Genomic DNA, 21,028 nt, shown 5'->3' on the forward strand with positions numbered 1-21,028 from the left:
GCAACAACACGACTTAATTAATAAAGGGTTGTTTCTGTTCGAGGAAGAGATGCTGAAAAGGCCATTTGCAATCCTTGAAATCTCTCCGGGCTGACGGAGTGCATTGGGCACACCTGCGCCCCCCCCCCCCCCCACCTTGTTTGTATTCCTACCAGACCCGTTAACAAAACAAACAAACTAAGCGGTTGAAATATCGATTGGGATGGTACAGATGTTTTTTTGTAAATAAGAAAACATCTCAGCATTAATGACCGCAGCCTGTGAACTTGAGGGGAGGAGAGGGAAGAAAAGACTTGTTGCTGTTAAAACCTGATTTGATATGAAAACAAACAGCAAAAGTAAGCCAGAGATGTGCTTGAAAAGAGATATTGAAGGGTTTCCTGTCTGCGAAATTGACAGATTGAGTGAAAGCGGGTTTTTTTTCCCTTGGAGGAGGGAGGGAGACAGTTCCTGATTTCCTAATTGTTCCCGTGCCGCTGATTGGTCGCTGAGGTTGTTGCCCCCGATGGGGTTGTCCCGTTAAATAAATAGGGAATTTCTAAAGGGATCAGACCATTGCACATTGGACAGTGCACTTGGGACCAGTGCAGAGGGGAGGGGGAAAAGAGAGAGAGAGAGAAATAAAACCCCAAGCAGAACAATTTTCCAAAATGACAGGCAAAGAAGAAATGGTTTCAGAGAATTTTAGCAAGTCCAAAAGTATTTCGATTTCTCAAAATCTGATAAGCAATGAGCGGTCGAAAGTTATTCCTGGCTCCGGGAATTCGTCGAGGTGCACAGGTTTTGGGATTCAGGAAATTCTTGGACTGAATAAAGATCCGCCTGCGCCGACGCGGATGATCTCAGACTCCCCGCCGGCCACGGCTCACCTGGTGACGGCCAGGACCGTGCTGACACCGGCTGGGATGGGACTGGTCAGCGCCGCCGGGCTGCCGGCTTTTTACGGGCAATCTGCCTTCCTCGACGTGTTGACGGACCACCCGGGCGTCCACGCAGCGCTTCCCGCTCACCTGCAACCCCTACACCGAGGCGCAATCCGCCTGGAGACCAGTCAGGAAGTCAGTTCAGGTGAGAGAGAGAGAGAGAGAGCGAGGGAGAGGGAGACAGATAGCATCCGCCTGCTTGTAGCAACACTCGGATTGAGCTGTACCTTGTCTGGTGCCGTGGCACAAATCCACCAGTAACTTAATTTACTAAAACAGATTCAATTGCGATCCAAGGAAGAATCTTCGCGGGACCAAATTTTACCCACACTCTATTTTATAGAAATAATAATGTTACTTTGAAATATACTGAATATACAGAGATTCTAGAGCAAATTCATGCATTTAAAAGTATTTTATGATTTTCTCTTCAGTTTCAACCACTGCGGTTTAATTACTAGCTGAAAACACTGACAGATTTAAATTCTATAACAAACTTTTTTTGGGCAAACTCGTTTCAAAAGACATCTTGGTGAAAGGATTCGATTTTAGCAGATGCAATGTAGAGCCGTTGAATTTTATAATATTAAAATAATTGTATGGAATATTAAAACCACAAGACACGCACCGTACTAAATCTAGAATCACAGATACCAATAAACGTCCGCTTGCGGTTAGTCTGACGATACCACTTTATAATGTAGAGTCAATCTTTGCTCTCAGTTGCAAGGTATCAGCGAGGTTCTGATACAGTTCCATCCAATTCTGGTGTTGGGGTATTCCCGTTACAATAGGGAAGGCGATAGATGTGCTGCAATCAGAAAGGGTTTAAATCGAGAATTTAAAAAAAATGTCATTAGGACATTGTTAAATCTCATGAATCGGGACTGTTGTAAATTTGAATTGGGTATATCTAACATACTAATATGTCCGCGTTTCAAAATCTGACAATGCTAATCCAAACCGTGGGCAAAGCTTTGAAAATTATTTTATGTACTTGTATATCCACAGCTGCACCAGGGTGTACAAATATAAATGATTGATCCTGTCTAAACCTGGGAATTGTATTCATTTGTTAATGCGTTGGAATTTGAAACGGAAACATCTCTATCTAGCCTGTTGCGATATTACCCCAGAGTATAAATGTCCCCGGCTCTCCGCCCAGGGCTCAGAGCGACGGCGTCGCATTGCCCCGTTTTAGCGCGGAGTTAGCTCTCAAACACTCGGGTTGTTTCGGAAGGGAGAATCACATTGTACACTTCAATTAAAACTCAAGGATTCTGCTTGCATATAAATATCAATATAATAACAACACATCGGTGTATTTATATATGTAATCTTTCTCTCTATGTATATGTAAATGCATCAGCATATAAACATATCAAATCTATACGTATCGAATGATGCATATCTAATACACCTGGCGATTAGTGCACATTTACTCTTCCTTGGGATTTTGTTTTCGGTCGAATGCCATGAACCCCCACCCCCCAGAAAAGTGTTGTTTGTTTAATTGCCAGACATGCGGTGTATTAAATGCAGACAAATACCTCCGTTTCTCAAATCTTGAGACAGTTACTCGAAAGTTGCAGTAAGTGCATGGGATGGATTTTGTAAATTGTCTTGGATATTATATCATTCAATAGGAATCTGCTTTTAACGCGCGTGTGTTAGAATGCGGTTAGAGATTTAAATGTTGGTGTTTCGAGAGCGTGGCGAGATATTAGCGCCGTGTCGAATTAATAGTATATAGCACTTGCCTTGCAGTAGCAATCTATTTAAAAGTTTGACTATATTGGAGCCGTGGTTTTGTTAGAGAATGTTGGTCTGGTCACTGGTGTTACTGTCTGCATTCTGCGGGGGTTGGAGTGTAACAACGATCTGAAACCTCTGGTTTAGTTAAGAGTCCAACACTTGCTGTTGCAGGAGTCCGGCTGTTTCACCGACACCACGAATTCCACTAAATGTGACAGGTGGATAGATAGGAAAGGTCAGCACACACAGCTAGGACTATGGATTGCACTTTCGGGCTTGGTTACTTGCGGGGCACCACGTCCTCCAGTGATTTCGGATTGTGAAGCTCGAAGCAATACCAGTCATTGATGGCAGATTATAGTATTCATTGTATGAGAGCTACATGCACAGGACTCGCTTAGATACACATGCGGGATTGTAGCAAATTGTAAAAGACAGTATAGGATACAGCATATAAGAGGTTATAGGACATGCACGGTGTTTGGGATGCCGGCTACATTAAAGTGTGTAGGATTGCATATGATAACAGGATATGCATGAATTTTGGATACCCAGTGTATTGTATAGGATGCTGGTTCTATAAGCCTGTATGGAATTCTGGCTGTGTAGGGTTGTATAGAATTGTAGGACTATGGGATTGTATGGGGCTCTGGACGTATAAGATCGCATTGGATGCAGAGTATATAGGATTGCATTGGTGCATGATGTATAGAATTGCATTGGCTACAGAGTGTATAGGACGAGGTGTGAGCTACTTAGCTTATAGAATTGTATTGGATCAATAATGTACATCATTGCATTGAATGCATTGATCATAACAATGTACAGAATGCGGGATGTGGTTTGTATATCGTACCTAATATGATATAGGACTGCATAAGATGCGGGGTTTACAGTATTATGTATGATGCTGGGTGTTAGCACTGTATATGATACATGAAATGTAGAAGGTTGCATACCACTTATGATATGCATGCCTCTGTAGAATGATTACTACGATAGTATATGATTGTATATAGTGCTAGCTAAATTAGATACAAAGTGCTTAAATTATGTGGAGTTCGATGTATAGGATTGTATGATATAAGTATATAGGATATATATATAAAACATTTAGTAGGATGGTGGGTCTATGATGAAAATTTAAGACAGGGTATTTAGGACAGCATACGACATGCAAGATTTTATAGGGTGCTGGTTATATATGGTTATACTGGAAATGGAGCACATAATGGTATTTGACTCAAGGAGTACAGGAATATGTAGAATGTAAACTGTGGGATTGTATATAATGTTGGCTGTCTACTGTTATGTATGACAGTGGGTGTAGGACACGTAGTGTGTGCTGGTATATGATGCATGATGCATATAGGAAGTAGGGGTATATAGGATTGTATAAGATAGGTGTACACAATTCTAAGGAAGTGCAGGATTAGAGAGCATTGTATAAGATATAGCAGAGGTGCAAACATGTACAAAGAATTGAACGGGAATCCTGGGACACGGGGACAGGAGGACACAAGTGATGAGAAAAAAATGGAGGGAGAAACCTGTTCCCCCTCATCTCGTCCAGTGATTGTGTCTATTGTTTTATAGCTTGCCAGTGTGTGGGCTGTAACTGATGGCAACTGTAGGATTGTATAGGATGTCTCTATGCATTGTACAGGGTGGCAAGCATATGGATTGTATAGTATGTAGAATGTATAATTGTATAGAATGTGTGGATTCTGTGTGGAATGTATGGATTGTATATGATGTAGAGTGCAGGATTGTGCAGGATACCACACAGGGTGGCATAAGAAACCATATATATGGCTGGAATGGGTTGGTGAATGTGTAGAGTTGTATCCGGTGTTGGGTGTATATGATTATATGGAATAATAGTTGTATAGGGCTGTATGAAATGCTGGATGAATCTGATTGTATAAGGTGCTGGATATATACAACGACTTGCATTAATATAGCAAAATATCGCCAGGCACTTCACAGTTGGGGGTTAGACCGAATCAGGAGTAGAAGGGAAAATTAGGGTAGGTGGCCAAAGGTGTGTTTTAAAGAGGCCTCTGAAGATAGGTAGAGATGTGGAGGAGTTCAGGGAGAGTTCCAGAGTGGGGGGTAAGATGGCTGTAGTCTCTGCCAACGAGTGTAGGATGGACATTGGGGCAGGAACACACAGTAGACACGAGTTCGATGAACGGGGGTGTGAACAGGGACATAGGGCTGGAGGAAGATGCAGAGCCAGATGGAGTGAGCCCATGAAGGGATATGTAGCCGAGCATGTGGATCTTGAAGGGTCGAAGAGCCAATAGAAATTGGTATGGACAGAGGTTATAGATGAATGGGACTTTGTGCCGGAAGGGGTGCAGATTATAGAGTATAGACTTTCACAGATCTATATATCCAACATCCTATACAAGATGCTGGGTATTTAGGGCTGTATAAGGTACCGGATGTATAGAGTTTTGTAGGTTGCTGGTTGTTTCTGGTTGTATAGAATACTGAGTGTATGTGAGAGTATAGGATTCTGGGTTTATGGGTTGTAAAGGACTCTGAGTGTTTAAACCTGTTTAGGATGTTGGGTGTGTCGGATACTGGGTGTCTATGACCAATAGTATCTACTGGGATGCTATTGTTTTGGGCTATTTATGCTGCTGGGCGTGTAGTGTTGCATAGGATACTATGTGTATAGGGCTATACGACGTTGGATGCTTCGGGTGATATCGGTTCCTGAGGGTATGTGACCGTATGCTGGATGTTTAGAGTTATATAAGATGCTGAGTATATGGAGTTGTAATAGATGTAGAATTATATTACCCACACATGCTGTTGTTTCTGTATGTGCCCTATATATCATGGGGTGGTTGTTGCAGTTTAGTCTTTGACCATCACCAGCGAATGACACTGCCACGCCGTGTTAAATGGTCCTGCACTTCAGGAAGATAGGCAGAGATGAGGGAGGTCGCTTGGCCCATTTGCTCACCTTCTATCACAGCGTTTAACTGCCCTTGAATGACTTCAGTATTCTGGTCATTGCTTATCTCTGCATTCTGAGTATTGGCAGCTGGCAGTCAGCTTTCCTGCTGTAAGTGACCACAAACACGTCGCTTTTTAGATTGACGATCTCTTTTTATTTAGCCATATACATTTCATCTTTGGACAAACAAGAATGTGATCCAATCCTTACTCTGTGCCAAAACAGGGAATATCAATAAATCAACTGTATCCTGTCACCGAGCCCCGATCCAGACACAATCCACTCCTACCTGCTCCAGATGCTGGGGTCTCAGGTCCAAGCTATAGCCCGCTATTGCTAGAAAAAAGAGAGCGGTCCCGCTGGATTGGGACAGTAACACACCGGGAGATTCAGTGTCAGGTTGTAATGTGGAATGGGACTGAGGGGGAGAGACTGGGGGGGGGGGGGGAATCAATATTGGGAACGGCTCATTTCAACGGGTAGGGTGTGGATGTAACTCCAGAGCGGAGCCCATCTCTGGGCAAATTGCCGGTACAGGTCGATCTTTTATCTGGTGCTGAGGTTTTAGGATTTAGACCGGGAGGTGGGAAGGGTGAGGACCATCCGGGGGGCGGGGGGGGGGGGGGGGGAGGCGGGGGGTGCAATAACCTGGCAAGGCACAAGGGGCTCAAACTGTATATTTGCAGGAACCTCGCGTAAAGGATATTATTATAACAGGGTTTTACAGGAGACAGAATTGTACAAGTGACGGGAGCATCCCGATTATTCAAAAATCGACAGGGGGTTAACTGGAAGGGTTTATATAGGAATAAAAGGCCCGTGCGAGTCTGTGGGGGAAGTAGGGGGTCTGTCTGCTAGTGAGAGGGTGTATAAGAGGGACCGGAGTGCGCCCGGTAACTGGGATTATACAGAGATGGAAGGAGTCTCAGAAGCATAGCTCGAATCGTAAAATATGATAGCAAAATACTGCAGATGCTGGAAATCCGAAATAACAACAGAAAATGACAAAGGGGTTTTCACCCGAAACGTTGACTCTATTTTCTCTCCACGGATGTTGCCTGGCCTGCTGAGTTTTTCCAGCATTTTCTGTTGTTATAACAGGTTTATATAGGTCGACAAGAGGAATAATCGGGCTGTACGGGAATAGCAGGAGTAACTGAACTGTGCACACATACCAGGATTCGGCTGAAGTAATAGGGCTGTATAGGAATAATATTATTATACAGGTTATACAGGAACGACAAGAATAAACAGGAGGAACAGTGCTTTACGGGAATAACAATACTATACAGGAGCCTGTAACAAGATTATATAGGAGTAACAAGACTGTACAGGAGTAACACATGTCATCGAGCTGTACAAGAGAACACAGGAGTAGCAGACCCCGACCAGCGTAACAAACATGTACAGTAGTAACCAGGCCGTCCAGGCACGCCTGGGATTGTGCAAAAAGTAACTGGTTATAGAGGAACATCAGGGCTGCCTGAAGCTGGACAGTAGCGAGAGAGACACAGCAGCAACGAAGCACCCGCTTCAGTGTCAGTGATCAGACCGGCCCGCGGCTTTACATGTGAGCAGAGATCAGACACAACCCTAAATAACAACAGAAAACGCTGGGAAAACTCTGCAGGCCAGGCGGCATCTGCGGAGAGAGAAACAGAGTTAAAGTTTCAGGTCGAAACCCTTCGTCAGAATGTTGTTATTGTATCAGACACAACCCTGTCTGCTGGACTCCCACTGAACGAATGTGAGAATTTCAAACTTCCCTCGCAATGATATTCGTTCAAACAAAAGCATCCCCTCCCTTCCCACCCCCCCCACAAAAAAATCACAATGATAGATTAATTGGTATTTTTAAAGCTAAGACTCGCTGTTACAAGTTAAACACGGAGAAACGACCCAGAAACGGTCTCCCGGGTTTAACTCTACATTTTAGTCGAAACTTGGAAAAAAAAGACCCATCTAAATCTAGGACAGGGTGAGGGAGGGTGTAAACCGAAATACTGAGACCTATACTGACAAAAATACACAACAGAAGCTAAATAGAGGAAGGGACTGGCGGGATTCCCGGGTTTGAATGTTGGCGAGTGGTGGGGGCAGGTTATATAATCGCAGCTGGGGAGCCCGGGCTGCTGAATTGGGAGCGACCCCTCTCCGGGAGCCCCACTCTGCATTGATTCATCAGAAGCTCCCTGTGACATAAAGACACCGAGAACCCTCGGGATCCCCACTCTCGCTCACTTTCCGTCCCATTTACCCAAATCGGCTTCTTCAGGTGTTTCGAACAAAGCACGTTCCTCGTCCCGTTAAACAGGAGATTCGGGGGGGGGGGGGGGGACGTTGAATTAGGAAGCGATTTCCCAGAGAAAATACTGGACGTGTGGGCCGCGAGGGGTCGATTTGATTTATTGATAATTGAATCAAGGATGGTGGAAAATTCAGCTCCTCCATCACATTAACTGGGCTCCACTGGAACCTGACACCCCGGGGCTGGAATGTATCCGTGTTAATACTATATACATGTGTGTGTAATGTACGCGCGAAGACTGACCTCTCCATGGAATTGGATTGGCCCACTAATAATTCCATAAAGTCCCATTCTTAGTCCCCATTCTCCCCACTGTAAATATAAATCGCTTTATTCTTCATCCTGATCCTACCCGGAGTTAATCTACTCTGGTGAGCTCTCTAAATAGATCCCATCTGTCCTGGTGAATTAAATAGAAAGATGCATTTATTAAAGGGGGGACTTCTTTCAGAAAATAACATTTTGGGATACAGTATATGAGCAATTTGAGAAAAGAAGGAAAGACTTGCATTTATATAGCGCATCTCACGACCTCAGGACAGCCAATGAAGTACTTATCAAGTTTAATCACTGTTGCGCACAGCAAGCTCCCACAAACAGCAATGTGATAATGACCAGATCATTTTTAGTGATGTTGATCCCTGCTCTTCTTCGAAATAGTGCCATGGGATGTGGTGAGTATAGCATGCTTGGGAGGAACAGGTACATAGGAACAGGAGGAGGCCACTCAGCCCCTCCGAGCCTGTTCCACCACTCAATGAGATCATGGCTGATCTGTGACCTAACTCCATATACCCGCTTTTGGTCCATATCCCTTAATACATTGAGTTAACAAAAACCTATCAATCTCAGATTTAAAATTAACAATTGACCCAGCATCAGTTGCTGTTTGTGGAAGAGAGTTCCAAACTTCTACCACCCTTTGTGTGTAGAAGTGTTTCCCAATTCACTCCTGAAAGGTCTGGCTCCAATTTTTAGACTATGCCCCCGAGTCCTAGACTCCCCAATCAGCGGAAATAGTTTCTCTCTGTCTACCCGATCTGTTCTTTGGACCTATGGTTCCTAAAGCTCTCCACCACTGGGTCTGTTGGCTCATTGATAGAGATTGATTGCTGTGATTAGTCAACAACTCCCATTTTCGTTGTATAATGCGACTACCAGGATGGTAGAAGGTGAATTAGATGGACCTTGGTCTTTTATTTAAAATCTAGCAATTCCTATTAAATAAATAATCCTTTTGCCCCCATTGAGAACCCGAGCCCCTTTGAGAAGCCTCATTTGAATTGCGCGCTCAACAAGTAGAGGGGAGGCACTCCACGGTGTGATGTTGGGCTCATACTTCTCCTCGGTAGAAAATTCGATTTTCGAAATGGTTTTAGCGAAGTGAAGGTTTTCATATTCAACAACCCCCAACCAGGAGTAGGTGTGAGACCCCGAACGCCCCCCCCCCCCCCTCCCCCGCGCTAAGCAGTTATTCTACTAATAGGAACATTTTTGAACGGGCTACACCTTAAACTGTTAAATGTATTTTTTAAATCATCTCGTTGTTAGTGCTAAATGTAACTGGGATAATACTTGCATTGTTGGATGGAGGCATCCTGCTTCCCTGTCCCAACATGTACAGTATGAGTAAATGGCGAGTAATGTCTGGCATCTGATATTTTAAATGATATTTGACGAAATTGTATTTTATAATCCACTATCAATATCAATATTAGAATTCTAATTGATTCCATTTTTGGGAGGGGGCGGGAGAGGGGAATCACACAGTTCCGGGTTAGATCATCCTCATCAGAGATCAGAAACAACACAGCCCCGTGGGAATGTATTTTTTAAATGATTTCCATTACTTTCAGATCAGAGTTTATTCCATTAAAAAAAAACTAATTTCAGTACAGAATCTAAACAAAAGTTTAGCGAGAATTTGTCTAAAAATAAATTATTTTCCAAATCAGGAGGGAAACTACCACATAAGAAATAATGTAACAATAATAAGCTAATTTTATCGAATCATAGTAACACTGAAGGAGGCCATTCGGCCCGTCGTGTCTGTGCCGGCTCTTTGAAAGAGCTCTCCAATTGGTCCCACTCCCCTGCCCTATCCCCGTATTATGCTGACTGTTTGTACTGTGACCCAGGGTCACATTTAAACCGCCTTAGCAGAACGGTAAAACCTTCCTTTTTCTTTGCACTAAATTGAATCATTCAGGCGGAAGTGTCTGCAGTGAAACAGTTGGTGAAATATTCGCCACACCGCCCAGCCTGCGATGCCCAGGGCTGGACCATCAGGTGCTGGATCCGTTCTAGTTATTATAACAATAAGCAGAGAGGAACTTCACAGTGAGGGCCCTCCTCTTTCAGTTTCGCTAGAACTCGCGCGAGCAAAGTAAATCTCTCCCTTCCCAGGTCTTTGAGCCGACACACAGTGAGACGAAGGGGCCACCCCGCCTGATCCCACCTTTTCCCCATCTCGCTGCGACAGGGATTTCCCAAGGTTGGTGCAGATTCCGACGCTGCTCCCTCCCTCCCGGCTGAGTTTCAGCGTGGTGTTCGGAGTGTGCCATTCAATCGGATCTCCGTCCCTCTGCTCTCCAACTAGTTAACATTTTAAAAAGCAATCACCTTTATAGCACGCTGTAAATAAAATGAAACGAGAGGAGTCTGCTGGATTTGATTCCAACCCCCAGTGGGTTGCAGAAAATCAAAACCGATGAGATTAGTGGGCAAATGCGAATGGCAACACAATTGTCACCCTCCTCCCGCCCACACACACATAGACAGACACACACATACCCACCCACACACACACACACAAACACACAGATATACACATACACACCCACACACACACACACAAACACACAGATATACACAAACACACACATACACGCACACAGATACACACAGACACACACACACACAAACACACAAACACACAGATATACACATACACACCCACACACACACACACAAACACACAGATATACACAAACACACACATACACGCACACAGATATACACATACACACCCACACACACACACAGATACACACAGACACACACATACACCCACACACATACATACACACACACACAGATACACACAGACACACACATACACGCACACAGATATACACATACACACACACACAAACAAACACACAGATATACACATACACACACACACAAACACACACAAACACACAGATATACACATACACACACACACACACAGATACACACATACACACACAGACACACACACACATACATACACACACACACACACAACAGACACAGACATACAATAAATACTTCGGCCTAAAATCGCTATGTTCTTTTCCACCAGTTTGGGGGATTGCTGCAGTGAATTCGTTGAATTTTACGCGCTTTTAAAAACCATTTCGTAATAAACAAGGCTGTACATTCCAGCACAAAGTACAGTACCAACCATTGGGTAATGTAGCCCCAACCCTATCTGTGTGCGTGTATGGGTGTGTGTGTGTGTGTATATGTGTGGATCTGTGTGTGTGGGTGGGTAAACACACCAGTCATACCTGACATTGGATGAACCATCACAAGAGGGAAATGAACTGAAGATACAAAAAAGAAACAGCAGGCCTTATTAACACAGCGTCTATTTATTTATCTGTGTGGTATTTTGTAATGCCAGGCTTCAAATGCATTTTCACAAGTATGTCTATGACCAAAGCTATTTCATGATATTTTAAAAGCGAGGTTAGTATATCCTGAGATAAGCTCCGATAGACTGTCAGAACAGCTCTGAATCCGTGAGACTCAGATGAGGTACTGCAGGCCCGCTCTTGTGCAGTCGTCATCTTGCGCCGTACTTTCGGGCCCACAATTTTCCTTCTGTTGGCTCCCAGAAGTTTTCGTTTTCCATCAGTGAGCAGCCCAGGTGAAGGGCCAAGGCCTCGCCGTGCAGGGCACCGCCAAGGTAAAGCGGAGCAGAGGGGAGATAAATCACCAGATAGTGGTGGTTGGCTTCATCTGATCTGGGGCTAGAAAAGCCTAAGGGAAGATTGAACAAAATATCGAATGTTCGATATGACAACACAGAAAGAGGCCATTCCCTTCCATCACGCCAGTAGGGAGGTGAGGAGTGCCACAGTTTTGAGTGCAGACAGTGCAGTGTGTTTACACTCATCACTGACGGTGTTGGGGTAATTTCAACTTTAGTAGCTTATTGCAAAAACCACCTCCCTGCATTGGGATTTCGTTGTGCCGAACAAATAGTGTCACTAGTTTGCATAACATGTGCCTTTTTATCTGCTGTTGTTTAAGACTTCCCGCCTTTCTGTTTTATACAGATTGAAAAGCTGCCATCAGCATCAGCTCCTTTCACTCAATAGAAAATTCACTGGCGATACAGGGAGTTGAGTAAATCGCAGACCACGCAAGGTGTTGAAGCACTTGTGCACAGCTCATTCCTCACCCCGTTCCCCAGGCTGGGCTATAACAGCTCAACACTGAAAATGCATGTTCTAAACTGGCACACTTAGTATAATGGAGCCATTAATAGTGAAGGGAGACACGGACACAGACAGCTGGATGGGGGAGGGAGGTAGAGGAGGGACCAAAATCATTGAGCAGGACACGAATTATTTGCTTTTGATTCTGTGACAGGGTATGCATTAACTGGCCCATAATGTGTTGAAAGAGAATCAAACTGTCCGTTCTTTTTCAGTCAAATGTTTTAAAGCGAGCATCCTTGAGCACAGTCAACACTATTTACATTTCCCCATCAGATATTTGACTTGATCATTTAAACACTTTCCGCTGTGGCACTGAACTGCTGTTTAGCAGCTCACAATGACTATAGTAATAACGTTATAGGTGGAAAAAGTATCCTAGAAAGAGATTTTCACAAAAGTATTAACATACAGTAATTCTACACAAATATCAGTAAAAAGCAAATATCTTGTTTTCCTTTCAACATTGCATTTCCTTCGCACTGCACGTTACACCTCGAGTAACTCTATAAATAGAATAATGGATACCCGGGAGTGAGTTACAGGCTGGAAACTAATCGAGGGGTTCAGGTGGTGTATATATAGAATAATGGATACCCAGGAGTGAGTTACAGGCTGGAATCTAATCGAGGGGTTCAGGTGGTTTATATATAGAATAATGGATACCTGGGAGTGAATTATATGAAAGTATATTTATACACTCAGGGATATATCTGTTTATACACTGTATGGATAGATCTGTATTTTTGTGAACAAACATGAATGTTTTCCGATGCTTTGGCAACATAAGATGTAACTTGTCATGCCAATAAAGCGATTTGAATTTGAATTTGAATTTGAGTTACAGGCTGCAATCTAATCGAGGGGTTCAGATGGTTTATATATAGAATAATGGATACCTGGGAGTGAGTTACAGGCTGGAATCTAATCGAGGGGTTCAGATGGTTTATATATAGAATAATGGATACCTGGGAGTGTGTTACAGTCTGGAATCTAATCGAGGGGTTCAGATGGTTTATATATAGAATAATGGATACCTGGGAGTGAGTTACAGGCTGGAATCTAATCGAGGGGTTCAGGTGGTTTATATATAGAATAATGGATACCTGGGAGTGAGTTACAGGCTGGAACCTAATCGAGGGGTTCAGGTGGTTTATATATAGAATAATGGATACCTGGGAGTGAGTTACAGGCTGGAATCTAATCGAGGGGTTCAGGTGGTTTATATATGGAATAATGGATACCCGGGAGTGAGTTACAGGCTGGAATCTAATCAAAGGGTTCAGATGGTTTATATATAGAATAATGGATACCCGGGAGTGAGTTACAGGCTGGAATCTAATCGAGGGGTTCAGGTGGTTTATATATGGAATAATGGATACCCGGGAGTGAGTTACAGGCTGGAATCTAATCAAAGGGTTCAGATGGTTTATATATAGAATAATGGATACCCGGGAGTGAGTTACAGGCTGGAATCTAATCGAGGGGTTCGGAGGGTTTATATATAGAATAATGGATACCTGGGAGTGAGTTACAGGCTGGAATCTAATCGAGGGGTTCAGGTGGTTTATATATAGAATAATGGATACCTGGGAGTGAGTTACAGGCTGGAATCTAATCGAGGGGTTCAGGGGGGTTCATATATAGATTTGGGGCGCTTGGTCTCCCTGCCCCTGTGTGTCCCCCCTCTCCCTGTTATGTCCTCTCCCTGTCCTATCCCTCCCTCCCCTCCCCTCTCTCCCTCCCCTCCTCTCCCTCCCCTCCCCTCCTCTCCCTCCCTCCCCTCCCCTGTCTCCCTCCCCCCACCCCCTCCCCTCCCCTCGCCCACCCCATCCCCTCCCCTCCCCTCGCCCACCCCCACCCCTCCCCTCCCCTCCCCCACTCCCCTCTGTCCCTCTCTCCGGCCCCTCCCCCTGCCTAGCGCCTGAGGTCCGGTGCCGTTGCGATAGTGGCCGTGCGGGGCCTAGCGCTTAAGGCGCGGTTGGGTTCTGAGGCCGGGACGGACCGGAGCTGAGGTCCCCCGCGTATCGCGTGGCTGATGGACAGCCGCTGCGGGCGGGCGGGCGGCGCATGCGCGGTCAGTGCGGGCGGTGCATGTGCGGTCAGTGCGGGCGGCGCATGCGCAGTCAGTGCGGGCGGCGCATGCGCAGTCAGTGCGGGCGGCGCGAGGCGGCCCGCGGGGAGCAGGCAAGGGCGGCTTGGCGGCCGTTAGCGAGCGGGAAACTTCGGGCGGCCCGCCCGCGCTCCGTCCGCGACACCGTGAAACCTGAGAGGGGGAAGTAGAGAGACACAGAGAGGGAAGAGGAGAAGGAGAGAGAGGGAAGAGGAGAGAGGGAAGAGGAGAAGGAGAGAGAGGGAAGAGGAGAAGGAGAGAGAGAGAGGGAAATGTTTTGAGCTTCAGGCCCCGAGTCCCCCCTGCGCGAGGGTGAGGAGGAGGGGGGGGGGTTGCTAAACACAATATAAAACTCAAATAAATTGTTAATTAATTCCCTAACACATAATTCAAATATTTACCTTACTTCCCTAACACACTGAAAGTGTGGGGAAAAAATTGTGAAAAATCAAGATGGCGGCCACTCACCTCGGTTCAGAAGGATAAGGCCCGCCCACACACGCACCGATTGGTCGACCGGTCAGGTCACCGAAGCGTAGGATTGGTCAAACGTCGAGTCACTTGACACTCAACTGTAGGAAGGAACCTGCCGTCCGATTGGTCGACCTCGACGTCACACGGTCGCTAATGAGATGCTAATGAGCGGAAGGCTGAACGTTTTTCGGATACCGCGGGCGGGATTTTTGTGCGGCCGAAACGTAAATACGCCTATGACCGGTCCGGAATCGCAAGCTTTCTTTTGAGGTGACGCGCGCGTCGGTACGCTCTGTAACTTTCAAACGTATAGAGAACGGACAGACAGACAGACATCGGGACAGACAGAAGAGCTCTTTTATATATATAGATAATAATGGATACCTGGGAGTGAGTTACAGGCTGGAATCTAATCGAGGGGTTCAGGTGGTTTATATATAGAATAATGGATACCCGGGAGTGAGTTACAGGCTGGAATCTAATCGAGGGCTTCGGGGGGTTTATATATAGATAATGGATACCTGGGAGTGAGTTACAGGCTGGAACCTAATCGAGGGGTTTGGAGGGTTTATATATAGAATAATGGATACCTGGGAGTGAGTTACAGGCTGGAATCTAATCGAAGGGTTCAGATGGTTTATATATAGAATAATAATGGATACCTGGGAGTGAGATACAGGCTGGAATCTAATCGAGGGGATCGGGGGGTTTATATATAGAATAATGGCTACCTGGGAGTGAGTTACAGGCTGGAATCTAATCGAGGGGATCGGGGGGGTTATATATAGAATAATGGATACCTGGGAGTGAGTTACAGGCTGGAATCTAATCGAGGGGTTCAGGTGGTTTATATATAGAATAATGGATACCTGGGAGTGAGTTACAGGCTGTAATCTAATCGAGGGGTTCAGGTGGTTTATATATAGAATAATGGATACCTGGGAGTGAGTTACAGGCTGGAATCTAATAAAGTAATTCATATAATATAAGCATTGAGTGAAAAGCACAGGATTCTCATGGCTGTTTGGTAAATTCGGATATTGGACAAGTGCTCTGGTATCATTCTAGGGTATCTGTCTTTTTATTACATGGGCTGTAAAGTGCATTAGGTGCCTTTAAACAGTTGTTGGATTCTTTTCTTTATCAACAGCAGGCATTCATATAGATACTGGTCATTGATACTAACATGTTGCACTTTGTGACATTGATTGCATGCTAAAGGATTAACCATTGCAAAATAATGACTGTTTATTAAGAAACAATTTTCAATTTGGTTAATAGAAAGCCACGTGGAAATGTTAATGCTGGGTAGAATGAAATGGAACCCAATAAGATTTTAATATATTTCCTGTTTTGATGTTCTTTTTACATGCACGTCTGTCACTCATCTTTTCTCCTGCAACAGTGTTGAGCTTTCAAGTAACTTGGATTGACTAGACATCGCTTTCCTCCAATATCTAGGCTCTGGGACTAAGATCCGCTCAGAAGAATGAAAATAACTTCTTGTCACTATTTGCACTGTTAATCGTATTACAGTACTTTGCAGATATGCATTAGATAAGCGTCAAAGCTTGGCAAGTAGTGCATGTTTTTGTGGATATTGGCAGCTGTGTTCATATGTTGCTGTGAATTGTTTACTGTGTATGGGGGATGGGCTGGGGTGTTTACTATAATAAAACATTTTTTTTAACAAACTTATTATAATCATCATTGGCCTTCTGTTACATAGGAACAGGAATAGACCATTCAGCCACTTGAGCCTATTCCCTCATTTTGTTAGATCATGGCTGATCTGTACCTCAACTCCATTTACATAAGAACATAAACATAAGAAGTAGGAGCAGGAGTAGGCCATACGGCCCCTCGGGCCTGCTCCGCCATTCAATAGGATCATGACTGATCCGAACCTAGACTCACGTCCACTTCCCTGCCCGCTCCCCGTAACCCCTAATTCCCTTATCAGCTAGGAAACTGTCTATCTCTGTTTTAAATTTATTTAATGTTGCAGCTTCCACAGCTCTCTGAGGTAGTAAATTCCATAGATTTACTGCCCTCTGAGTGAAGAAGTTTCTCCTCATCTCAGTTTTGAAATGGCAGCCCCTTATTCTAAGATTATGCCCCCTAATTCTAGTCTCACCCATCAGTGGAAACATCCTCCCCGCATCCACCCGATCAAGCCCCCTCACAATCTTATATGTTTTGATAAGATCGCCTCTCATTCTTCTGAATTCCAATGAGTAGAGGCCCAACCTACTCAACCTTTCCTCATAAGTCAACCCCCTCATCTCCGGAATCAACCGAGTGAACCTTCTCTGAACTGCCTCGAGAGCAAGTATATTTTTTCTTAAATATGGAAACCAAAACTGCACGCAATATTCCAGGTGTGGCCTCACCAGTACCCTGTATAACTGAAGCAAGACTTCCCTGCTTTTATACTCCATCCCCTTGCAATAAAAGCCAAGATTCCATTGGCCTTCCTGATCACTTGCTATACCTGCATACTAACTTCTGTGTTTCATGCACCAGGACCCCCAGATCCCTTTGTACTGTAGCACTTTGCAGTTTCTCTCCATTTAGATAATAACTTGCTCTTTGATTTTTTCTGCCAAAGTGCATAACCTCACACTTTCCAACATTATATTCCATCTGCCAAATTTCTGCCCACTCACTTAGCCTGTCTATGTCCTTTTGCAGGTTTTTTATGTCCTCCTCACTCATTGCTTTCCCTCCCATCTTTGTATCATTGGCAAACTTGGATATGTTGCACTCGGTCCCCTCCTCCAAATCGTTAATATAGATTGTAAAGAGTTGGGGTCCCAGCACTGACCCCTGCGGAACACCACTAGTTACTGATTGCCAACCCGAGAATGAACCATTTATCCCAACTCGGTGGCATAGTGGTTAGCACTGTTGCCTCACAGCGCCAGGGACCCGGGTTCAAATCCAGCCTCGGGTGACTGTCTGTGTGGAGTTTGCACATTCTCCCCGTGTTTGCGTGGGTTTTCTCCGGGTGCTCCGGTTTCCTCCCACAGTCCAAAGATGTGCGGGTTAGGTTGATTGGCCATGATAAAAATTGACCCTTAGTGTTAGGGGGGGATTAAATACGTGGGGTTACAGGGTTACGGGGATAGGGCTTGTGTGGGATGGCTGTCGGTGTAGGGACCGGGTGCTAGGGTTTGGATGATCAGCCATGATCTCGTTGAATGGCGGAGCAGGCTCAAAGGGCCGAATGGCCTACTCCTGCTCCTATCTTCTATGTTTCTCTGTTTTCTGTTAGATAGCCAATCTTCCACCCATGCCAGTATATTATCCCCAATCCTGTGATTTTTTATCTTGTGCAGTAATCTTTTGTGTGGCACCTTGACAAATTTACCCGCCTTGGCTCCATATCCCTCAATACCTTTACCTAACAATAAATCCATTGATCTCAATCTTGAAAATTTCAATTGTCCCAGCATCCACAACCTTTTGAACAAGCGAGTTCAGTGCTTTACAGCCAATGGAGTACTTTTTGAAGTTTTGTAATGGAGGAAATGCGGTAGCCAATTTGCGCACAGCAAGCTCCCACTAACAGCAACGTGATAATGACCAGACAATCTGTTTTAGTGATGTTGATTGAAGGATAAATCTTGGCCAGGACATTGGGGATAAATCTCCTGCTCTTCTTTGAAATGGTGCCATGGAATCTTTTACATCCACCTGAGAGATCAGACGGGGCCTCAGTTTAACATCTCATCTGAAAGACGGCACCTCTGACAGTGCAGCGCTCCCTCAGCACTGCACTGAAGTGTCAGCCTAAATTTTTGTGCTCAAGTGTCTGGAGTGGGACTTGAACCCACAACCTTCTGATAAGAGCCGGCTCCATCTTGGTTGCACCAGAAATACATTTTATGGTTCATAAGAACATAAGAAATAGGAACAGGAGTAGGCCATTTGGCCCCTCGAGCCTGCTCCGCCATTCAATAAGATCATGGCTGATCTTCTACCTCAACTCCACTTTCCTGCACTATCCCCATATCCCTTGATTCCCTTAATATTCAAAAATCTATCGATCTCTGTCTTGAATATACTCAATGACTGAGCCTCCACAGCCCTCTGGGGTAGAGAATTCCAAAGATTCACCACCCTCTGAGTGAAGAAACTTCTCCTCATCTCAGTCCTAAATGGCCGACCCCTTATTCTGAGACTGTGACCCCTGGTTCTAAATTCCCCAGCCAGGGGAAACATCCTTCCTGTCAAGCCCTGTAAGAATTTTAGATGCTTTAATGAGATCACCTCTCATTCTTCTAAACTCCAGAGAGTATAGGCCTAGTCTACTCAATCTCTCCTCATAGGACAATCCCCCCATCCCAGGACTCAGTCTGGTGAACCTTCATTGCACTCCCTCTGTGACAAGTACACCCTTCCTTAGGTAAGGAGACCAAAACTGTACACATTCCATGGAAATCTGTTTATAAGTTGAGGAGCGGAAGTGCTCAGAATGCATTGCAAAACGATGTGATGACATTATTGCACTCTGCATTCTGGGATGCAAAACAGAAGTCAATCCAACTTGGAATTTTGGAGCAACCAGAATCAGATGACTGGAAGAACAAAACTGAACAACAACTACTACTTCCATTTATATAGCGCCTTTAACATAGTAAAATGTTGCAAGGCGCTTCACAGGAGTGTTATGAAACAAAATTTGACACTGAGCCACATAAAGAGATATTAGCACAGATGACTAAAAGCTTGGTCAAAGAGGTAGGTTTTAAGGAGCGTCTTAAAGGAGGAGAGAGAGGTAGACAGGCGGAGAGGTTTAGGGAGGGAATTTTAGAGCTTAGGGCCCAGGCAGCTGAAGGCACAGCTGCCAATGGTGGAGCGATTATAATCAGGGATGCTCAAGAGGGCAGAATTTGAGGAGCGCAGAGATCTTGGAGGGTTGTGGGGCTGGAGGAGGTTGTAGAGATAGGAAGGGGGGTGAAAACAAGGATGAGAATTTTAAAATTGAGGTGTTGGCAGACCAGGAGCAGCTGCAGTGCATTGGTTTTATTTGTTCCAGTTCAGAAAGCTTATACTGCGAACTGGGGGCTGGATTCTGTACACATTCAGCTCAATTCTGGAGTTTCTATTGGATGCTGCCAGCGAAAAGCTCAATGCAGTAGACATTTCCAAACTAGATTAGGTTTCATCAAACTAATTTAACTGGTATTAATTAATGAGAACAAACTTAAAACATTCAGAACTTTTAGATTAACATGCCATTTCAGCCACAGTGTAGCATAACATCGTGATGGTCGGGGGGGGGGGGGGTGTGCGGGGGGGTTGCACAAAGCTGCTGAAGATCTCTTCAAACCAGTTCATTGTTCTAAGGAACATAGAAACATAGGAACTGCAGCAGGCCATTCAGCCCCTTGAGCCTGTTCCACCAGTCAATCAGATCATGTATCTCAGTTCCATTTACCCGCCTTTGATCTATATCCCTTGATACCCTTGCCTAACAAAAAAATCGATTCATCTCAGTCTTGAAAATTTCAATTGACCCAACCTCCACAACTCTTATTTGGGTAACTGTCCCCACCCTGCCCATATGCCCTAGTGGTGCTCTGGTCACACTTTTTGACATCACGCTTTTTCTTGCTGTTGCATTGTTGTACAGGCAATTTAATATGTTCTTTTTAAAAATTAATCATGCTTTATTTTTAAACAGGCATCTTATAACGTTTCTTGTACCCGGAATAATTCTGTTATCTTTTCTACCACGTTTTTATACTCGGACCTTTGCTCTCATCCCTTCTTTTTGTTATCAATCTGTTACTATTATTTCTACCCTCCCCCTCCTTATTGCTTCAGGTGCAGCCCGTCCCAGCGGAACAGCTCCTTCCTGTCCCAGTGCTGGTGCTAGTGTGCCATGAAATGGACCCCCCTCCTTTCCACACCAGTCTTTCAGCCGCACATTTACTTTCCTGCTCTGTTTGTCCCTATGCTAATTAGCACGGGGCATGA

At 44.7% G+C, this 21,028-nt stretch overlaps 1 protein-coding gene across 2 annotated transcripts in view; it reads left to right on the plus strand.

Annotated features, from left to right (window-relative positions):
* Positions 1-489: 489 nt before the first annotated feature.
* The window catches only part of vsx2 (visual system homeobox 2), a 68,843-nt gene continuing 48,304 nt past the window's right edge, over positions 490-21,028 (plus strand). The window contains exon 1 of one of the 2 annotated variants that reach the window (XM_086002698.1): positions 490-1,068. In XM_086002698.1, the coding sequence (XP_085858824.1) occupies positions 651-1,068 (418 nt within the window). In that variant the 5' untranslated portion in view covers positions 490-650. The remainder of the gene's footprint in view (positions 1,069-21,028) is intronic. The other variant, XM_086002697.1, reaches the window with a different exon arrangement.

Source organism: Somniosus microcephalus, chromosome 12, assembly GCF_052327205.1.
Source record: "Somniosus microcephalus isolate GS21.2 chromosome 12, FLI_Smic_1.0, whole genome shotgun sequence".
Classification (NCBI taxonomy): Eukaryota; Metazoa; Chordata; class Chondrichthyes; order Squaliformes; family Somniosidae; genus Somniosus; species Somniosus microcephalus.